This window comes from Pterocles gutturalis, unplaced genomic scaffold, assembly GCF_000699245.1.
Source record: "Pterocles gutturalis isolate BGI_N339 unplaced genomic scaffold, ASM69924v1 scaffold1688, whole genome shotgun sequence".
NCBI classification, from domain to species: domain Eukaryota; kingdom Metazoa; phylum Chordata; class Aves; order Pterocliformes; family Pteroclidae; genus Pterocles; species Pterocles gutturalis.
Genome location: NW_010120102.1, coordinates 42,773 through 62,898, shown reverse-complemented (window position 1 = coordinate 62,898; position 20,126 = coordinate 42,773). Strand labels below are relative to the sequence as shown.

The 20,126-nt window shown below is 39.4% G+C and overlaps 1 protein-coding gene across 1 annotated transcript in view; it reads right to left on the bottom strand.

Annotated features, from left to right (window-relative positions):
• Positions 1-4: 4 nt before the first annotated feature.
• HIVEP1 (human immunodeficiency virus type I enhancer binding protein 1) overlaps positions 5-20,126 on the bottom strand; it is a gene marked incomplete at its 3' end in the record, with an annotated part of 48,172 nt that continues 28,050 nt past the window's right edge. The window contains exons 4-8 of the mRNA XM_010076747.1: positions 15,555-15,688; positions 14,039-14,214; positions 11,914-12,018; positions 3,094-3,611; positions 5-271 (exon numbers count right to left, since the gene is read on the bottom strand). Of these exons, the coding sequence (XP_010075049.1) occupies positions 5-271; positions 3,094-3,611; positions 11,914-12,018; positions 14,039-14,214; positions 15,555-15,688 (1,200 nt within the window). The remainder of the gene's footprint in view (positions 272-3,093; positions 3,612-11,913; positions 12,019-14,038; positions 14,215-15,554; positions 15,689-20,126) is intronic.

Here is a 20,126-nt window from a genome sequence, read left to right as displayed (position 1 = left end):
GGATGGGGACGAAGGTAGAGTAGGTAGCCAGGCCGGCGGGGACCACCTGGATCCCCCCGACAGGTACCATGCCGTAGGGTGCTTTGGCTTGCTGCTGCGAGTGCAGGGGGAGGTGGCTGAAGAGGTGAGTCTGGGGAGCCCTCAGCTCAGCGGCGCGTGGCGGGCACCCGGTGGCCAGCTTCTCCTCCGGGATTTCGGCATAGGGCGACGGCGCCGTCGTCTGCATGCTGTGGTCTGCTGGCGAGGAGGGAGAGCTGACGGAGGGCATGCTCTGGGAGAGAACAACACAGGTGTGTTAATGAGGCGGCCACCGCTGTCCTCGAGTGAAATGAAAACGCAAGGTAGCTGGCAGTGCTTCCCACACTGCCTTTTAATAAAAAACAACAAACTGGTTCACAGCATATACTGCCCAGCTCGAACAATGAACTAACTTCCTTCCTTTCTTTTTCCAACTCCTTCCTCGCCCACTAATTGAATTTTCCTCTCCTAATTACTCTGGCTAATTTCTCTTGAACACTAGCACTTGAAAACATTGACAAATATCCTTTGTATGTGTTTTTTAAGGAGCGAGAAAGCTTTGGAGAACTGTCTTCTGTGGAAATCACCTCAGGCAAGAAGGTTAAATAAGCATAAGCTGACATTTTTGATGCACCAGTTTCCTCCTGGAGGCATTACAGCCTCCAGCAGGCAGAGGCAACATCATGGCACATCTGCCTGTAGGTGCTTCTAACCTGGAAGGTGAGTGATAAGCAATGACAAGAGATGGATGACAACTACAGCGCCCACAGAGGCAGAGGTGAGAGGCGGATACTGGAGTGAGACATGCCACCCACATCCTGCTGCTGCCTCAGCTCGCCATGTTTTCATGCTTAAACACGGACCAATAATCTTATCTATATGCTCCCTTTTCTTCTCATACAGCCTGTGCTGCTGACCAAGGCTGGCAACTCCTTTCCTCAAAACTCCTGAAATGAGAAATCTTAAACTGCAATTGCAATGTCGCAGTTTCTTTGCGTTTTAAGCATATTCATAACACATCAAGAGTGGTGCAACCTTATTTAGTTTATATGGTCCTAAACTGTCATTCTGTGGTTTTGACCAAACTCTCAAGAAATCTCTAGAGCAGGCACAAAACTGAAACATGAAGAGAAATGCTTTTGAAAACTGCTGGTAGGAAATGCATTGGTTAAAGGAGAATATGATTTACTGACTATGCAGTGCTGACCAGTCTAAATGGGAAGATGGGTGTGAGAAGGAAGCCGGCATCCTTCTCAGATGAAGTCCTGTCTGACACCTCACAAGATATCCTGAGAAACGGGTATGGATGCTTTTGAAGGAACATAAAGCCTTCCTGAGCTGTCTCGACCCTTTGTCTCCACAGCAAGAATTGGGACCCAGGATCGTTCCCAACAGGAACAGACTGTAGATTAACCATCAGACACGTGGCTGCTGCTTCTTTTGGTCTGGGGAAGGAGGAGGTAGTCTGGAAAGGAATTACTGCCTTGTGTTACTTACATGCTTTTTAAAAAAAATATATTAATGTAGACAATTATTAGAGCTATATTAATGAAGACCTTTCAACATTTTTAATTGTGCAAATATTTTCTTGAGGCTTCAGTGGTTCTGTTCAAAGGGAGTCAGTCAAATGTCTTTCTGGTATCTGTTGGTGACAATTGAAACCCAAAATCCAAATATTAAGATCTTACCCCTTTCGTGGCAGGTCTACAGTGATCAGAGACCACCACATTTTGTTCTCTGTCATACTACAAAATCGCTCCAATTTACATTTGCCCCATTTGTTCTTACAAAACAGGAATGAACCTATGTCAAACAATCAAAGGCAGCAAAAGTTTTTACTGCTTCTCCTTGTCAACAGTTCACTACCTTAAGTTTTGTAAAAAAATAAATCCAGTAGTACAGATTTTCAAAGAAAAAAACAAGTCAAGAAGTACTTCAACTATAACAAAAGTTTTACTTACTGTTTATGCTTTTGAAAATCTCCTGCTGCCCATTTTTCTATAACTGCATGCATATACTATTTGTAAATACTGCATTCATCACAGAGAAGGCAGTAATTACTCCTTTATTTAAACTACATTTTGTATCACATTTTTCAGAGCATTATTTTGGAAAGCTCTAATGCCTTCATGGTCTGCAGGAAGAATTCAAAACTTTCAAGAGATATGCTTAAGGTCGATCAGGAATGTGACTTGTACCATCCCCATTACAGTCCATTAAAATATTGCTGAACTGTAAAAGGCTTCACACCTGTCAGTTCCCCTCTGTGAACTCCTCACCAGAGTTTTAGAGACAATAGTCGCCAAAGTCACTGAATGCTCCCGCAGCCTGGCACACAGCCTGACCTCACCTTTCTGCACACTGTTCTGGAGAGCCGTGTGTCTAGAATAGGCATGGGCAAAACTGATCATTTTCTGATTAAAATGTTCTTTCAGCTTGGAGAAAAACTGAGAGCACTGGGAACTCGGGTCTCAGTTCTGCGCTCATCTTTTCTTTTGTTACTGTGCAAGGACAATCTCCTAGTTGCCTTGAACATCTGCTCCTGTTTCTAATTCTACTATTAAGCATATTTGGAGGAGAGAGAAGCAATTGCACAATTTTTTTATAGTGATAAGGCAAAAACCTTCGGGACTAGATTAATTTCCATTGGGAATTACAAATGATTCTATCATCATATTTCAGAGTGAAACGACTTCTGAATTCTATAACTTTCCTCTGAAAACTTCATAACCACCACCATATGTTCAGTTTACATATCTGTTATACCCTTTCTTATTTGAAATACAATCTACAAGCTCCAAACTTCAGCTGAAACATCCACGTTACAATTAATCCCTTCAGGGAGACTACAAGCAAAACTAAGAATTTGAAAAGCAGTGATCCTACAACATTGTTGTTTCTGGAGTCCTACACATCTGTGCTTCGACTACTTTCGACTCTCTTGAAGACTCATGAGCCAACAACTCTAAGAATGAAATGAAGGACAAACATTTTGATCTTTGAAACATCTCCAAAAGGATCTTTAAAAGGAGGACTTAAAATCCTGCTCTTTCCCCCAGACTCAGATACTCCTACCTTTGTAAGAGCTGCAGTTGATATTAAGGAGTGGTCCAAGGCTGCTTCTGGATCGGGGTAATGCACAGACATCTGGTGACCTGGAGATGCAGGAGTGACGTCCGCCAGTGCCGCACTAGCACCGTGGGGACCCGCTCCTCTCTCCTGGGCTTTATCCTCATGTGCTTCCTGAGGGCTGAATTCTGCTGGTGACCTGGAGGTCCTGCTAACTGACTGCACCGCGCTAAGGACGGTCATCTTTGTCAGCAGCGCTTTTGGCAAACCGTCCATAGAGTCCGTGTGAACCCCAGCGAAACAGTCTGGAAGTCTGATGTCTTCATCAGTGCTGGCAGTGTCCTGCAGGCCGTGGCGAGAGGGGTGGTGCTGGGGGCTGGCTGTCACTGAGGGGGTTGTGGATAGGACTGATTCAGCCTGGCTGTCTTCATCATCATCTTCATTGTCATTTTCATCGTCATCAGCACCATCGGACTCCTCCACGTCATATCCTGACCGGTCATAGCCAAATCTTTGCTTCTCACCTGCAAAAGAGGGAATGAAAAGGTAAGCCAATGAAGGTCCCGGGCTGAGTGGGAAGGAGATGCGAGGGAGTAATTAGAAACACCAAAAAACCACATGGCATGTGCATTTTTTAGTCACATCCCATTGCATAAAAGCTACAGGGAAGAATTTAATTTTTGTTTTTATTTTCCAGCAGGCATATATAATTATACAGCTACATAATCTTTCATTTTCTGCTTCTGCGTTGTTTTTAACCTTCTAAACGTGGCTGTTTTCTCTTCAGCCATTTATAACTGTTTGCTCAAAGTCACCCTTCACCCTTTCCCTTGGGGAGAAGTGAGCAGATTCCTGGTTCATTAAGTTCGCAGTGACGACACACGAAGCTCATCTGCCAACCTTGGTGGTGGGATATTCTCTAGCTGGTTCTGACTCATCAGTGGGTGTCCTTGTACCCAATATGAATCACTGCTGCAAAGGTTTATGAAGGATGCAAACAGAAAGACTGGAGGCTGTTAGTCAGGAAATCTGTCTCGTTAACAGGCAAAAGAGACAAAAATTAGATCTTGCCACATTTCTTCACTTTGCTCATGTTTTGAAAGGTTTATTAACAAACCACCCAAGATGTCCTAGGAGGCAAGAAAGCCCTAATCCTATCAAAACTTACCTATGCATGAAACTTTGCTCACATGAAGAAGTCCTCCTGACTTCAAGTCTTAAAACTGCTGTCTAGTGGTAAATCTCTCTACAAAATACAGCTCTACTGCAGCTTTTCACCTTCTTTTATATCATAACTTGGAAAGAAAGAATAGTCTTTAGTAAAGAGACAGAAAATCCCATCTGCTGTATCTGATTCCAAGCCAGACTGTCTGGGATCATATTTTATAAAAGACAAAATGCTTTGGATGCAGTAATATTTTATATTTGATTAAAGGTCTGTCTGCTGAGCTCTCAGAAAAAAAATATCAGCATAAAAATAATTTGGCTTGGAAAAAAGCAATGATGGCTGGTTAGTTAAAATCTCAGAGATCCTGTTCTAAGGAAATCTATATGGCAATTTACCATCAAAATAAATGATTCTGAAAATAATCAGACCCTTAAATTAATCTGAATGTACTACCAAGCTTTAGGCTGCTACGTTACCAAAACCAAAACAAGCATCTTGAACTGCAGGTAAAATAAATGGGTTTAATTGAGCTACCCCAATAAGTTACCCACCATTGTAAGCCTTTATGGTTTCAAATGAGCAGTGCAATTAGAACAAGATTAATAGCTTCTTTGAAAAAATCCCCCTATAATGACTTTGCCCCTCTTTACTACACAGTAAATTCATACATTAACTAAATATGGAAACTACAGATTTTCTACATTTACTACAGCAGGCATGAAACTGACATGCTATTAAAAATACCCTAAATCCTCCAGATCATCAGAATGATGCTAACAAAAATATATTTTATAATTTTAAATAGTCTTCATTTATAACTCTCATCTACAAAGCTGTTCAAACAATAGAATACATTTTAGTGGAAAAATTAATAGAGTAAGGTCCATTCCAAAAATATGGCAAGCAGGATTGTTAAAAATATTATAAACAAAACCACATGCAGTTACTCAAGGTTTTTTCTTCTCTATACTTCTGTCATTTACCTTCTTCACACAAACAGTTTCTTTATAATTTATTTACAAAGTGAACATATTGTTAGAACCTCCACACATGTTACATTTCTGAATGGAAATAACTTCCCCGAATGCCCCTGTAACAGATCTCTAAGACTTCTCCATGTTGTATCTGAAGGGTGACCCATGGATTGCTTGCAACTCTTTGAATAATGCATAGGGCATTGCAAAGTCTCGGGCTGCAGTCCAGACTCTCTCTTAATTTTGATCTATTTACTAACATCACATAACTATTCTCTGGGAAATCCTTCTGTTTCTTTACCTTTTTTTCTCCCTCTCTCCACGTGAATCTCATTTTCTATTAAAGCTGATGTCAATCACAAATGACTGTCTCCACTAGCAAGAGAAACCACCTGAAGTGATGAGACTGACTTGTCACATTTGTAAAGCGAGGAAAACGTATGCTCAAACAATGCCCTGATTTATAAGAAGACACTATCTTTTTTCAAATTAACATTTAAAAACGCTATAGAATTTACTAGTAAATGCTGCTTATGCAGAAATTTTCTGCATACATCTCAGCCTTCTAGAATAAAACCATGGAAAGGGAAAAGGGAACCGTGTGCGGGACACAGATTTCTTACACACAGAACTCCGTGGGATATAATTTCCCTCTATTGTTTCCCCGTTTACCTCCACCCTCGGTGTGTTTGCCAACTTCTGTTTAAGTGTGGTTACCTGGAGCCAGAGCCTTCAGCGTAGGCAAGGTGACAGCAATGAACGTAGTTCCCTCACTCCCACACCACTTTGACACATCAGATGAAAAAAAAAAAACAACAGCTCTTGACTTGCTTGCTCTGGCAATGCACAAAGGAATGCTCTGCTCTGGCTTTTATACCTGCGCGCACGGTTGCCAAAACAAGAGGTGCCCAAGCTTCCGTAATTAGTGATGCCTCAGCGAGTTTAAGAGAGGACCCGATGCTGGAGTTTTAAGCGGTGGCAGACCCAAGCAGGTTACAGGTCTCCAAATGAGGCATCCAGCTGAGACTGTGACTATGCCTTACGGTGAAAGACTTTTCCAAGCACTGTCTTGTTAACCAAGTAGTGTTGGCCCCCATCCATTTTAGTAATGACACACTGCCTACTAAAGTTTCCTTGCAGTTTTAACTGGGGAAAAATTAATTCTTCACTTCCTATCTTAAACTGTGCACAATTATAACCATATGCTTCCATAGCTGATATATATAACTAGAACTGACTCAATTTCCAAAGGGAACAAAATGACTTCTGTATTTAACTTTGTACGAAGTTGTAAAGCAGTGCGGGATATTTTAGAATGAAGGATATGTCATAAATTTAAAGGCTGCTAACATATGGGGAAATGGCTTTTGGCATGAGAGTTCATTTTTTTTTTTTAAAAAGGAAAACAGAAAAAAAGTTTCACACTATTAAGCTTTATGAAAGCTCTTTCAATTTGTAACTCTCGCCATTTTAACAGAAAGACTGTTCAAGACTGCCTTAATTTTTTACAAAGAGAGCTTTTGGAAGAGTAACGAATGTCTTTAATTCTCTGTTAAGTCCTGCAATCTTTTCTTTTACACCCTTAGAAAGGCTTTCTTCTTCCTAGACTTCCCAGGAGAACATGGAATTTTTGGCTACAGACATAAACTCGGCAAAAATTAGGAACAGCTGGAAATGAAGGTATAATAGAAACATGGACACAACTTTTAATTGGGGATTTTGCTCACATGCCAGCTATAATTATATTTAATAAAATTAATTTTTTAATCCTATGTATTGAAGTAAGTATATACAAATCATAGGCAAAAATCATGTTAGTCCTTCATTTACTTTGTTGTCAGTCCCCAGTTAGTTATCAGCTCTCTATCATGTTTGTGGTGTTGATGAGCTTGCTGGCTAAGGTGCTGTTACGCTGACATTTTACCTTAAAGTGGGGAAAGAAAAAAGTTTCAAGGTCTTTAGCACAACTGCATTAGCTGGACTTTCCAGCATCCTAATATGTCCGTTAGTGAGGCGCCTGGGGCTGCTAAGTCCATGAACTGCTTTTTCCAGTTGGGATGCTATGAATTAGGTACAAGAAGTATGTCTCTTAATGTACTTTAAAGTTTTTAATTTTAAAAGGTTTTTTTTCCTACAGGAGCCCTTATCGTACACGGTTTTAACAATGGTTATCTAATTATCATCATACTACAAAGTGCCAAAAGCAAGATTCTTCATAATCTCAGTTTACAGCTTTTAATTGCGATACTATCGCCAACTGGTCCAGCACATGACCTGACTGATCAGGCTCCGCTACAGACTTAGAGATTTCTGCACCACATCCAGTGATCAAGTTCAATGGCTTATAACTTAATCATATTTGCTTATAACCGAATCATAGATCTTCACATAAAGAGCAAAATGTTCATTCTTTCATTAGCAGGAAGAAAAGAAAGACCTGAAAATGTAAGTCCAGACTGATAAGTTTTTCACATGTTCGTAAGCAAACGGACAGTTACATAGATAACTATGGGTAGCACTATTAGCTCTACTTATAGAGATTCAAGACATAAATTACGAAGTATCTGTTGGTCTGTACACTAACTATTCCAATCTGAATTTAAATTTACTAGAATATAAATTTTTAGCACCTGAGTAATTCAAAGAAGCATTTATCACCTCAAATTGTGTCAGTTTCTTCAGTTATGGATTAGTATCTAAATAAAATTACTTAATAATAAAGTGTCCTGTTCTACATTATGTATTTTCCATCAAACTCAAGAAAAAAAAAAAAAACAAAAAAACTACAGCAGTAAAGGCAGAAGTATTTTTTAGTATGTCGTCATATTATCATAAACTTGAAAGTAATCAAGCATCAACACCCTATTTTTCTAAACAACAAGCTTAGACTTGCCTTTTACCTGTTGTATTAGTCATGCAACAGACCATTGCACAACCATTCAAAGAAATTGTTAAAAGGGTAAACACAGTACTGTGAAACGACGACAGCATCTCTACCCAAACTTGCTGTCTCCTTGTCCTTCTAAGTCTGTTCAATCCTTGACTGATTGCAGTCTTCCTTCAGCTACTGTCCACCGCTCATCACCATCAACCAGGACTCACAGTGACATCTACTGGGTTAAATTCACACTGGTAATAGCCAGTGCTCCTCAGAAATGAGAGAAAAAAAAAAGCCTGTGGGCTTTTCACTTTCATTCCTAAGAGCACAGAAAGTAACAAAAGAAAACTCCCAAAAAACCTAAGAGTAACCTCTATTTCTTTAAAGAGATTACTTCCACCTAAGCCTTCCTGGGTACCCAGTACACTGTAAATCACGCCTTTAGCTACTCTGTTCCCAGGCTGCTGGCGTAGGGCTCCAGCATGCTTAATGTCCACCTAGTTGAATATCAGACAGTGTTATTAAAAAAAAAGAAAAAAAAAAGGGGGCATTAAAAAACATTTCATGTAATTTATACAGAAGCAGCCTTCCTTTCTGTTTGCAAAAGGAGGATATTATTGCAAGGATTTTAATTTATTTTCACTCCTTAAATGTAGGTACAGTGACAACACAGACTGAGTCATGATTAAGCTAATGAAGACCCGTGGAAACTCACTTAAGATCTACTGCAAGTAATATAAAGCTAATTAACTTGGAACCATTGTATCTTTAGAAGGGTTTATTTAATACTGCAGAAAATTAAAGTGGGTTTTTTAATATATATATATATATATATGCTCGTCTCTCTATATAAATGCACATCTGAAACTTACAATTAGGTCTTTTCAATGGTAAAGTAATTAATATTTTGGGATAAAATTTCTCGGTAGAGACCATTTAAATAAGTTCTGCCCATCTACTGATTTCATTATTGAACAACTGTCTTGTGCAAGTTTCCTCAGGCTTACCACACCATTCATACATTAGCTTACATATGAAATATTCCAGGTTTAAAGTTCATAACTGTTTTAATTTGAAGACAAATTACTGTTGTTTTTAAGACTGCACAGCAAAATGTTGGGTCAACACAGCCAAAGAGGATATCCCCAGTTGCAGTCTGTCACACTAAACAGTTCACCTCGGCTGACAATTTAATTCAGATATTAACATTCCTTACATTGTAACCCTGTATTTTGGTGACAAGAACATTCCACAGAGCAGAAGATGAAAGATAAATGGATGAGGGAATGGTTTTGAATGCAAAAAGCCAGGCCAGAAAGTATTTACTAATACCCAAATGATGACAAGTCCGAATACAAAGAATGCGATGTTAAAAGCTCTGATCACATACAGTCTCAGACAGCTAGAAAGCATCTCCTTCTTTTTCCCTAGATGCTACAGCACTACAGAATTTCAGCTTCTCAGATTACTGAAAAAAACAGGCTCAGTATGTGTGCGCACGCGTGCCTGCCTTCAGGATTGTGCACAATTCTGCACTCCTTATTCAATCTGCACTGCTATCAGCTCAAAGGTGACTTCTCTATAAATTTTATATATTTGATATATTCAAATAATCGTGATTGCCTGTGCTTTTAAAAAACTACATAAAAACAGAACCAGCAAATTCCTTAATAAATAAAAGCTCAGTGGTTTTGTTACACTTCTAATTTGAAGTCTGGTGGAATATGTACAGCTTAGCTCTTTTAAACAAAGGTGCAGACGTTTTTATTGCCATAAGAATACTTGGTATTCCAACTGTTCGGGTAACAAATCAGTTAAGAGACAGACAGACAGACATTCTCTGGGTCATGAAACAAGCCAATCTCACATGGCCTACGGGAAGAAGAAATTATTTTCTGAGGTCATAATTCTTTTTTATCAGGTTTTCTGCACCTTCCTCTATAGCATCTCACTTTTTAAAGTGAACAGTTACTCTTTGAATTGACGCGGATAATTCTAAGCGCCCTGTGTTATGCAGCAACTGGAGAGGTTTGGCTGCAGCAAACGCATGTTTATCACAGGCTTAATTACCCCGCTTCGTGGATGGGACTTTTGTGCCAAGCTTTGTGACACACAGCTGGTTTTGCTATGGGTACCTGAGCCACATTGTTTAGAGAAGGCAGAGATTTTATCACCAAGTTTTTTTTGGTTTGGGGTTCTTTGTTAAAGGAAGAAGTGTTACCTGCTATATTTGGGGGGAAAAAAAAAAAAAAAAGGAAAAAGAAAAAAAAAAAGAAAGGCATTGCAGTCTTAAAATTAATTTCTCGAAAAATTTCAAGGATTATGTAACAACTCCTGTTAAGTGTTTATCTTGCTTTTTTTTCAAAATAGGCTATTTAATTTATTAAGTAATTACTGTGCTGAAGTAAAGAATATCTTTCAGGGAATATATAATATACTTATACTATGGTTACACACACCTGTATACGATATGCAAAAAGAGAGCCCCTGTCTCGGAATTCATAGAACTGAATAAAATGTCGAAAGGTACAGAACATTGCTTAAAAATGTGACAATTTTTCTGTCATGTGAAGACTGAAAATGTTAGTGAAAACTGAGAAAAGGGCAGTAATTTGTACTGCCTCTTATCTTCTGTGTTATTTATTTGGTACCTCAGATTGCAAAGGGGGCATGTTTTTAGATTACAAAAAAGGAATGCATCGAAGAATGCCGAAAAAGGGAAAATGCAGGTTTCTTTGTACCTAGCGCACTACTGAATCATAGCAGCTGAGTCATATTCCCAGCGTTATTTAGAATCAGAGCCCAGCTGATTCGCTTATTCTGCTAGCGGTTGTCATATGGGAGCAAGCGCGTTCATCTTTCTTGCCCTTTACTGGTTAAAGAAAGATCCCCACTGCTTTCTTTTCTCAAAACCTCATCCACAATCTAATAAATTATTCCACTGAAAGAAGAAAAAGGCAAGGCAACAGGACTCATCTGCCTGCTGAGAAATGGGAGGAAGGAGAAAACGCCACCACTGTACTGAGACATGCCGAGATTTGGAACAGTCCGAGCGCACAATCCTGTTCGACATCTCACTGCAGCTGCTGCAGCTGCATCTTCCTTATCACGCTGAGCAAAACCCACAGGAACTCGGTTTGCCCCCCTTTGACTGTCCTCGATCTCATCTCTTCAGCAGAGCCGTCTCGGGATGTGGGAAGTGCAGAACTGCAATTATTAGCAAATACATTCATTTTGCTAACATTCTCATCACTAACTGAGAAGTAGAGCAGGTCAAGATGAATAATGTTCATCATTCTTAAATGTTCTCTATCCACTGATTTATGCCCAATTATTTGTGAACAAGGACAAAACTCTTCACTGGAAGATGATTAGCCTCCTTGCACAGCACTCAGCTGCATATTTGTGATTTGTGTGGCATGTTAGTGATAACATTTCTATTAAACGTATATCTCAAAGCTTTTGACAATTTCATGCGCAAAGCAGCACTACATTTGACTACATTTTTTCTAGGCAAACAGCTGTTTTTCTGTTATTTTCGGTCTTGTCATATTTATCTGTGAAACTGATAAACTGCATACCACTTTGTGAAAAATTCAGCAGCATTTTATCTTTAGCATATGCTTGCCATTTCTTTTAGTGAAGGTTTTTTCAGTATTTCTTACTCCTCTGGACTAGCTTCTAAGATTTTTATCTGTGTCTTCCCTGTACAAGAATTCAAAAACTCTCTAAAAGAAAGGGTAAGGAACTTGGGATGACAAAACAAATTAAAAATGCAATAAAGAAAGAAGATTTTAATTTCTTACCAAATTCCTCTTCTCCATCCTGGTCATCTATTAAGCCTACTGAGACTCCCAAATCCATGCATTTCTTGCTATGTGCCTTTGACTTCATGTGTTTTGTTAAATTTCCTTAAGAAAAAAATGAAAAAAAATAACTGCTCTGTGACTATACAAATGTATACACACACCCAACATGTCTCAATCTTATTCAGCTACATTTCTGACCACCTGTATAATTTGATTTCACCTGTGACAGAACCTTGCTCCTCAATGCAAGCTGCCAAGGGCTGCGGCAGAGTCACCATCCTGAATGCTATAAGGTCTCTGGCTACATTTCATGAAGTTCTTTATTGAGGCAAAACAGACCAGGATGGAAATCCTAGATAGTTATGTATTTTGCACTGGTGTAAAAGATCTCTCGTTTGTTTATAGCACAGTATAAAAAAGGCTGATTCAGTCTTCAAAGCCATGTTGACAGAAAACTACTGCATGAAACTGAAGTTCATATCTTGCAGCTCTCTTAATATTTGATAGATTCTATTTTCAGTGTAATCATTTTCACTGCCAACCTAAACAAACAGATTAATTTTACTCAAAATCAGAGCATGAACATATTCAATCTGAACCTCAAAAGTGAACGCGTAACTGCTGAGAGGCCCCACAGGCTGCTCTCCCCTTCTCCTCTGAAAATAAAATATGGCAAATATCATCAAGATAGGGTTGAGAGTAGATCAGAGACCTGTAAAAGATTATATTTGTGAAATGTATATTATTACAAATAACTGCTCACTTACTTAAATTTCCTATTGTCTCTCAAAAACCTGTTTCTTTGAGACATTCAAACAGTAGAAATTACAGTGGGTGAAATGGTGACTCTTATGGTTATGCAGTACTTCACTCCTGCTTTAAAATGAACCTCAAAATTCACCCCAAATTTTGAAATAATTGTTATGAAGCTGTATGACTATACTGACACACAAACAGTGAATTTCCCAGCTTAACGTGCTGCACGAAGCTGCTGGCTGTGCTGTCCTTCCATGAAGGGTGGTTTACCAAACCTGAAGCATCCAGCTGTGTGCCTGGCTCTGCCAGCAGTAATGGCCACAGCCGGCTATAGCCACAGCAGAAGCTACCTGCTTAGAACTGAAACCGGGGGGAATTTTAAATGGGCAGAACTTAATTACTTGAACTTGGCCAGCACGCCTACTCTGCAAAAACCATAATCAGAATTTATTGGGTTCACACTTCAGCATTTCATTTTCAAGGCAACACGATGACCCAGTGTGACAGGATGCAGCGACAGGTTTTGAGACATCTGAAGACTATCCATCCCACTTTCTGCAGCACAGGGTTATTTCCTGGAAGTTTTCCACCCAGCTACTGAGTGGTCCCGAACCCACTAAAAATACCAATGTTTCTGAGGTTACGGCTGGGGGGGATTATTGATAAATGATGTTCAAAGCCAAGAAAAATTTTACTGCTTAGAATTCTTTCACTGAAAGTATTTTGGCTGTGAACTGTCTGTTTCACTTATTTTGAGTCCTGGATCTACCACTGTTTAGTGCACCGGCTGCTTAAACTAGGATGCATGTAAGTATCTGGTGTAAACAGGCTTTAAATGTGGGGGGGTCCATCTTTGGGTCTTAGAAGGTCAAGTGGAAAGTGAACCTTGTCCTTAAAGGGTATAAAAAACCATTTCAATACAGTAATTTACTAAAGGCCTATTTCCTTCCTGGAGCAATGAGTTGAGTGCCAACAGAAGTACAATATAAGTCAATGTCATACTTCCAAAAGATAAGCTCTAGAGACTTAAAATTCTGTGTTCCCATCCCTGCCTAGGATGAGCAGCTAACCAGCTCACTTGCCTTCACCTAACTTTCACCGTACTCCCCTATGATTTCTCTCTTCCACTCCAATTTCTCACCTACTGCGGCATGCCACGCGGTTCATTCATATAAAGATGTGATTATCTGAGTAAACATACAGAAGACAAAGGAAAAGAAGGAAATATGCAACTACAAATAACTGAAGCATTAGAAAATAAAACACAACAGAGAAGCAAATTCTCTAGCTTATGAAATGTGAGAAGAATAATGCTGTAAAGTACAAAGAGAAAAGGAGAAAAATGTACACAGAAAAGTGCCCCTACCTTTAGTTTTGAAGGAAAAGTTGCAGTAATTGCAGTGGTAAGGACGGACATCGGTATGTGTGCGAATATGCTTCTTCAGCATGCTGGGCTTCTTGCAACGTATTCCACATTCTTCACAGATGTACTTCCCTCTGCCTCTCCCCCGAACATATACATAGTCTTCATTGGACTTGTACCTAGTAACAGTACCGAAAGAGTAAGGCAATTAATTGTAATGGGAAAACAATTCTTGCTAGAAACCATAATCTACCAGAATTTTAAAAATTATATAATGTATAAAAATGAATGACTGACAAAACCAACCATACTCTTTTTCTGTTTAACTTCTGCATTTATTTGTTAAACTCATATCTAGATTTTTCATGGGGTAATCATGGACTTGTTTAGGAGTAATAGCATATCTTTTAAAATAAAGGTATCGTTTGATACTAAGCATTTCAAGATTTCAAATTTCCTCTCTGCAGCACAGGACCATACTTTTTAAAAGTGTCAGTTCTTTGAAGCGGGTTTGGGCACCATGAGGAAGCTTTAAAAGAGCATCTTTGAGACTCTGCGTTGGATGCAGGAAAAGAACATCATCAGTAAGACAAAGGGAAAGTCTTGAAAATTCCCTGTCCATGTGCTCGGGACTCAGCCTACTGGGACTGTCTCTAGATGGAAAAAGTCATTCAGATTCAATTCTACCCTTCATATCTCTGCTCAAGGACACTAAAGGTTGTGCTTAGTGCTTAGCTTTTGTGTCCTTGTCCCTGCAATGTCAGAGACCTGTAGCAGTGTTTTACCTCGGCAGCTGGTAATAGCTTAACTGCTGGCCTAGACTGGATTGAAACTGGGAACCAATAAACGGAAAGCCCTAGAGCCCGCCACCAATTACAAGGATAATAAAATAGGCACCGTTTGTGCTCGAATTTTTTATAAGTGTCACTGGCACTTCTAAAAAAATCTGCTTTATAAGATGTTGTACATGGCACAACACTGTGGCTAAAGCAACTGGTTTTTATATCAGGCAACCAATTTAAAGTATTACAGTGCATGGACGAGGACTCAGTTTACTGAATATTTCCATGGCACTTTTCAAATCAGGAGTTCTCCAGCCTGTGTGCACCACAGCGAATGCCAGATGGAGACTGCACCGCTGTCTGCTGCTTAGCCCCTGGACCATAACCTCTCCAGCTACAGTTATACAACCTTATTGCAGAATAGGAATTATTTATCATGCAAGAGAAATACAGGAAAAGAATTTACATCTATGGCTGTATCTAGCTGCCTTTACTGCTGATTGATGTTTGTCCTTTGGAAAAAAAACAATGAATCTCACTGCCTTCGTGTTCTTTATTTCATTACCCCGCCTTGTAACTCTCATGGCTTTCCATTTTTCTAAACCAACATCCACAGACCACAACACGGGAACTGTTGTTTAAAATACATCAAACAGGAAGAAACAGCTCTGCAAATTCTAGAATCAAGGAAAAAATATCTTCCCAACGATATCTAATATACAAAGTACAATACTTGCCCTCCATCAAATATTTTAACTCTTCTTGGTTCAGTTTTGATAAAGGAATTTTCTTTATCCTGCTCAGTGCTTGATTCAGAGTTCTCCTTATTGCTGAATTCAGTTGTAGTTATTTTTTTCCTGTTTAATGCTCGCTGAAAGAAAATGAGGTATGCATATCATTTAGTATCTTCCATATACCATTCAAACCTGGAAGTTATGATCAATAAAAGCATCATAAAAGCCACAATCACAGTAACTGATTTTTTTTTCCTTTTTTTTTTTTTTTTACAATGATAAGATACATGAAACAAATATCTTTTGATAAACTTCTCTACTACGTACTGAATGTTTGTGGACTGGCAAATCGAGATGGAGATTATGGCACTGTAGGAAATCAGGAATGCTTTGAATCTACAGTAGGAGATGCCTCTTCCTTCTTCAGGGAAGGTGAACGCGACGTATTTTAGCTCAGAGAGAGCCTTCTACAGAGCAAAGATGCTTACAATCAAAGCCAGCTGCTTCCTGAATGGCTGCAGCTTCGCTGCTCTGCCCTCGACGTGGCCACTGGACCACAGAGACGGGGCTCTGCAGCTGCGTGATACCCCCCCATCATCTGACAAAAAGCAGGGAAGCTGTAGTGCACAACCAGTTCCTTATTTTCTAATATTTTTTTTTAAATATACTGGTTTCGGTGTGGGAATGGACTGTTGCCAATTTGGTAAGGTTATTAAGAGAACCCTTCCAAAGCAGGACTCCACACTGAATTCCCACTGCCAGGCCACATTACACGAAAAAGTGTACTAGTTGTCTAGCAGAACAAAAATACGTTTCTCCATTTCCCCTGAAATTAAGGAACTTTTTTTTCTTTAAAGGAGGATGAGTTCCCTCAACATTTGCCAATTGAAAGCTACTCCCCTTCCAAGTCTAGGATATTTATAAAATGGCCAACAATGAAAGAAAGATCCAATTAGCCAGCAATTATTGCTGCTGTATTTATAAACTGTTCTACCCACGTAGCTGGCACACGTACCACATTTGCTCATATTGATAAGTGAATAAAATGATGAGAGGGGAAAAAAAAAAGTCTGGCCTTATGTTTTCTACTCATCATAAAATTTAATGCTTTAAGCTTGTGAATTCTTGGCAAGTGGAATGACTTCACTGCCTGACTTAAAATGCCTGATGAATTACACTGGTTGTTACATATATTGAAGGGTGACATCATTCTGGCACCTGGTCCTTTGCCCAGAGCCCTCCACGCAGCCTCCACCACCACCTTTACTTCCCATCTGATGAGGAAGGTGGCTGATGCGAAATTAACACAGTTCAGCGGAAAAGCATCTTCCTATTTGATTCCGAGCCCTAGGAATCCAGAGGCTTCAAGCACTACTCCCATCCATACGCTTTCCCCCAGTCCTCCGATTGATTTGGGCTGGGTTTTCAAATATCTGAGCAGTTCTACCAAAGCGTAGATGACAGCTCTGCCTGTGTGTAGGAAGAAAGAAATTTCACCCTGCATGTTTTAACAGCATTCAGACAAGGTGAAAGGAGAAGATGTTCTGGATGAGAAATATCCAAATTTGAGCCTACTCCAGTAACTGCAACTCAGTCACGTTGTAGTTCCTATACGCTACTTGGCATACGAATCGCTTTTGTTTCCACTGGAAACGACCAGTAACACGGTGACATTTTTAATTTAACAAGAAAAGAGCAGTGGAAAAAATAGAACACATATAACAAACCCAACGCCACCTAAATACTCCCAGCAGCTGGAACAATGCAATCTTTAAGTGCCTGATCTTTCAAACCTAAATACCAAGTATTCTTTCCAGATTTAAATTTCAATAATAAAAAGACCAAGGAAAAAGCAAGATTCCAGAAGTATCTGGCCCACGTTGTTATTCAAACTACAGTGAAACTGTGTTATAATATATTGTATGTTCACAAAAGCACCTAGAGTGCAAAAACTAACACAAGGCCAACTAACTCTGGCTTCTCCCCCCCATTTTTTTTTTTAACACACATTTATCTACAGAGATACTTGAATATAGGTGTTCAAATTCCTATCTACTGCCCACTGACATGCTGGAATTTACTGGTTATATGCTCTTTTAGCAGTTGTTTCAGTGTCTTCAGCATGCAAAATGCTGCTGTCACAGCGATGCTCTAATAGAAACATTGAGTTTCTGACACAGAAATCTGCAGGGATACTCACTGATAACAAAAAAGCATCTTTTTGTAGTTTTTATGAAAAATTCTAAACTGAAGAGGACTTGGGTCCTCTGTAAATTTTAAAGAGCAGCCAGTCTCTAAGTAGCATGGGTTTCTTGAGTGAAAATCCTTTAACGTATCTCACCCAAAACCCCAAACTCCCCACACATGCTGGTGGAAAGGGTAGAAAACGGCAGCGCTGTAAAATGTAAGTAATCTCCACAATCACGACTTCCATTTCTAACACAGTCTTCTCTCTCTTCTCCCATAGAGACAAGGACCATGATTCATTTCTACTTTACTCGTTTTGCTCCAATTTAACTCCATTGTCTTCAATTACTGGTATAAAACTGGAAAAAACCCCTGCTCTTAGGGCTGCCCAGAGACCAGAGATCAATAGATACTTCTGGTAATTTACAACATCCATTGGAAAAAAAAAAAAACAAAACACCAAACCAAACATGCTCGCAGCCTGAATCATCAAAGTTATAAATTTCAGATTATAATATTCATTAAACATTTTTCCCATTGGTACATAGCCACTCGAGGAAAATGTTTTTAATATCTTTAAACTTTTACTAGTTTACACATAAAAATCTTCTGCATTTAACTACTTTCCAGTGGTGAGCTGGACTGTTGGCACATCATCCAAGAACGGAAAGCTTTCCAGTTAAGAGAAACTTCCCATTCTTCAGCCTTATTCTTGCCTGAAAAATCTTCCCCCTGGAATACTGCACACATTACTGATTCGCTTCCGAGAGGGAAGCCAAGATCAATGTGAGGGCTTGAGAAAGGGCTCCTGATACAACACCAATGACTGCAGGTGAGGAAAACTGGCAAAAAAATAATAACAAATAGCACAATAAAATAAGAAGAGCAGGGAGATAAAATAAGCCTTTTCCATGCAGGTGAACATCCTGTTACATTTTAACGTCTGTACTCATTCCAGGAGCTTCTTTCACAATAACATTTGTTCTCTGAATCACTGGAACGTGGCAACTCCACCTATTGCCTCTGAGCAGCGAATTGTGAAGAGCAAACAAAGTCCTGGGGTTCCTTATTATTTGCATTTTGTTCACGTCTCTTCATTTCCCGTGGCATCTATTGTCAAAAGAATTGCCTTTTTTGTGACAGTGATTAGTAGCAGTTCTGCAGCAGCACGAGACCTCTGTAAACATGACTTAGTTCTGGGGGCAAACCCAGAACAGTTCAGCAAGTCGCTCTTGGTGAGGAGACCAGAATACCCCAAATCACTCTGGAAAGGGCTACAACTGAGAGAGATGAGAGGCACAACAGTGCTGCATTTTTATCATTATCTATAAATTGGATTATAGTAGCACCTAAACCTCTCCATTGGGTCAGGGTTAAAATGTTCAAGCCACTTGGGCAAACACAGCCCGCAGAGACTCGCAAACTAAACTGTGGTTCCTGATGGAACTCAGGACCCCACCAAACTTTTAAGCAGGAAATCAATCTTTTTTTTTTTTTTCCTTGAGAATTATTTACTAATCTGTTTGTTGGCTTTGTGTTTTGTGTTTTTTTTTTTTTCCTTTTAACTGGAATATTAATTTCCAAAGGACCTCCAACGTTCTCCATCCTCAGACTCAACCAGAAAAAATGGCAGAATTACTGGCCATGAACCGAATGAGGAATTTCAGTTTTTGCTCTCTTTAAACATGGCTTCTGTGAGGAAGTTTCCAAGCTGGCATTGACTATTCCATTATCAGGTCTCACTGGAGACTGGTAATACAGAGGTGTATTGTAACAGCATCAGCATCATCCTGGAAAGCGCCTGAAATCCCGCTGCCAGATTCACTTTTTACAAACTCCAGAGGTGTTAGGTCATAGTACCTATCAGGTCTTTGAAATTTTTAATTTCTGCCATCCTATACCTCGCTCGTACAATCTGAGATGCCAATTAAACTTTAATTGGTGCTTTCTCGCTGCACTTTTTTCCTTCATAATGGCTCTGAGTAAAGCCTGTAAATCCGTGGCAAGCAGAGCTTAAGAACTCTTCATTCTCACCATGCTCGTGCGCTTCATTCAAAACATCAGCGAGAAAGACTGAAGAAAGATTAGTGACTGTGGTTCTTTTGTGGCAGAAGCACTGTAACTGTACCTGACAGCTGCCTATTACAGCATTGAAACACTCCTGGAGTGTTTAAAAGGGTGCTGTCAAAGTATTTTTAAAAATATTATTATCCATTATTTATATTCTAAACAGAATTTGTTTGTAGACAAAATTTGTCCTTCAAGAAGCACACAGGAGCTTTGTCATCAGAGAATTTCTTCCGATAGACTGTTCTTTAAAAATAAAACAAACACAAGTCAATGACACAACTGATGTGAAACTTGCCTTAGAAAGAAGCACTCAACTAT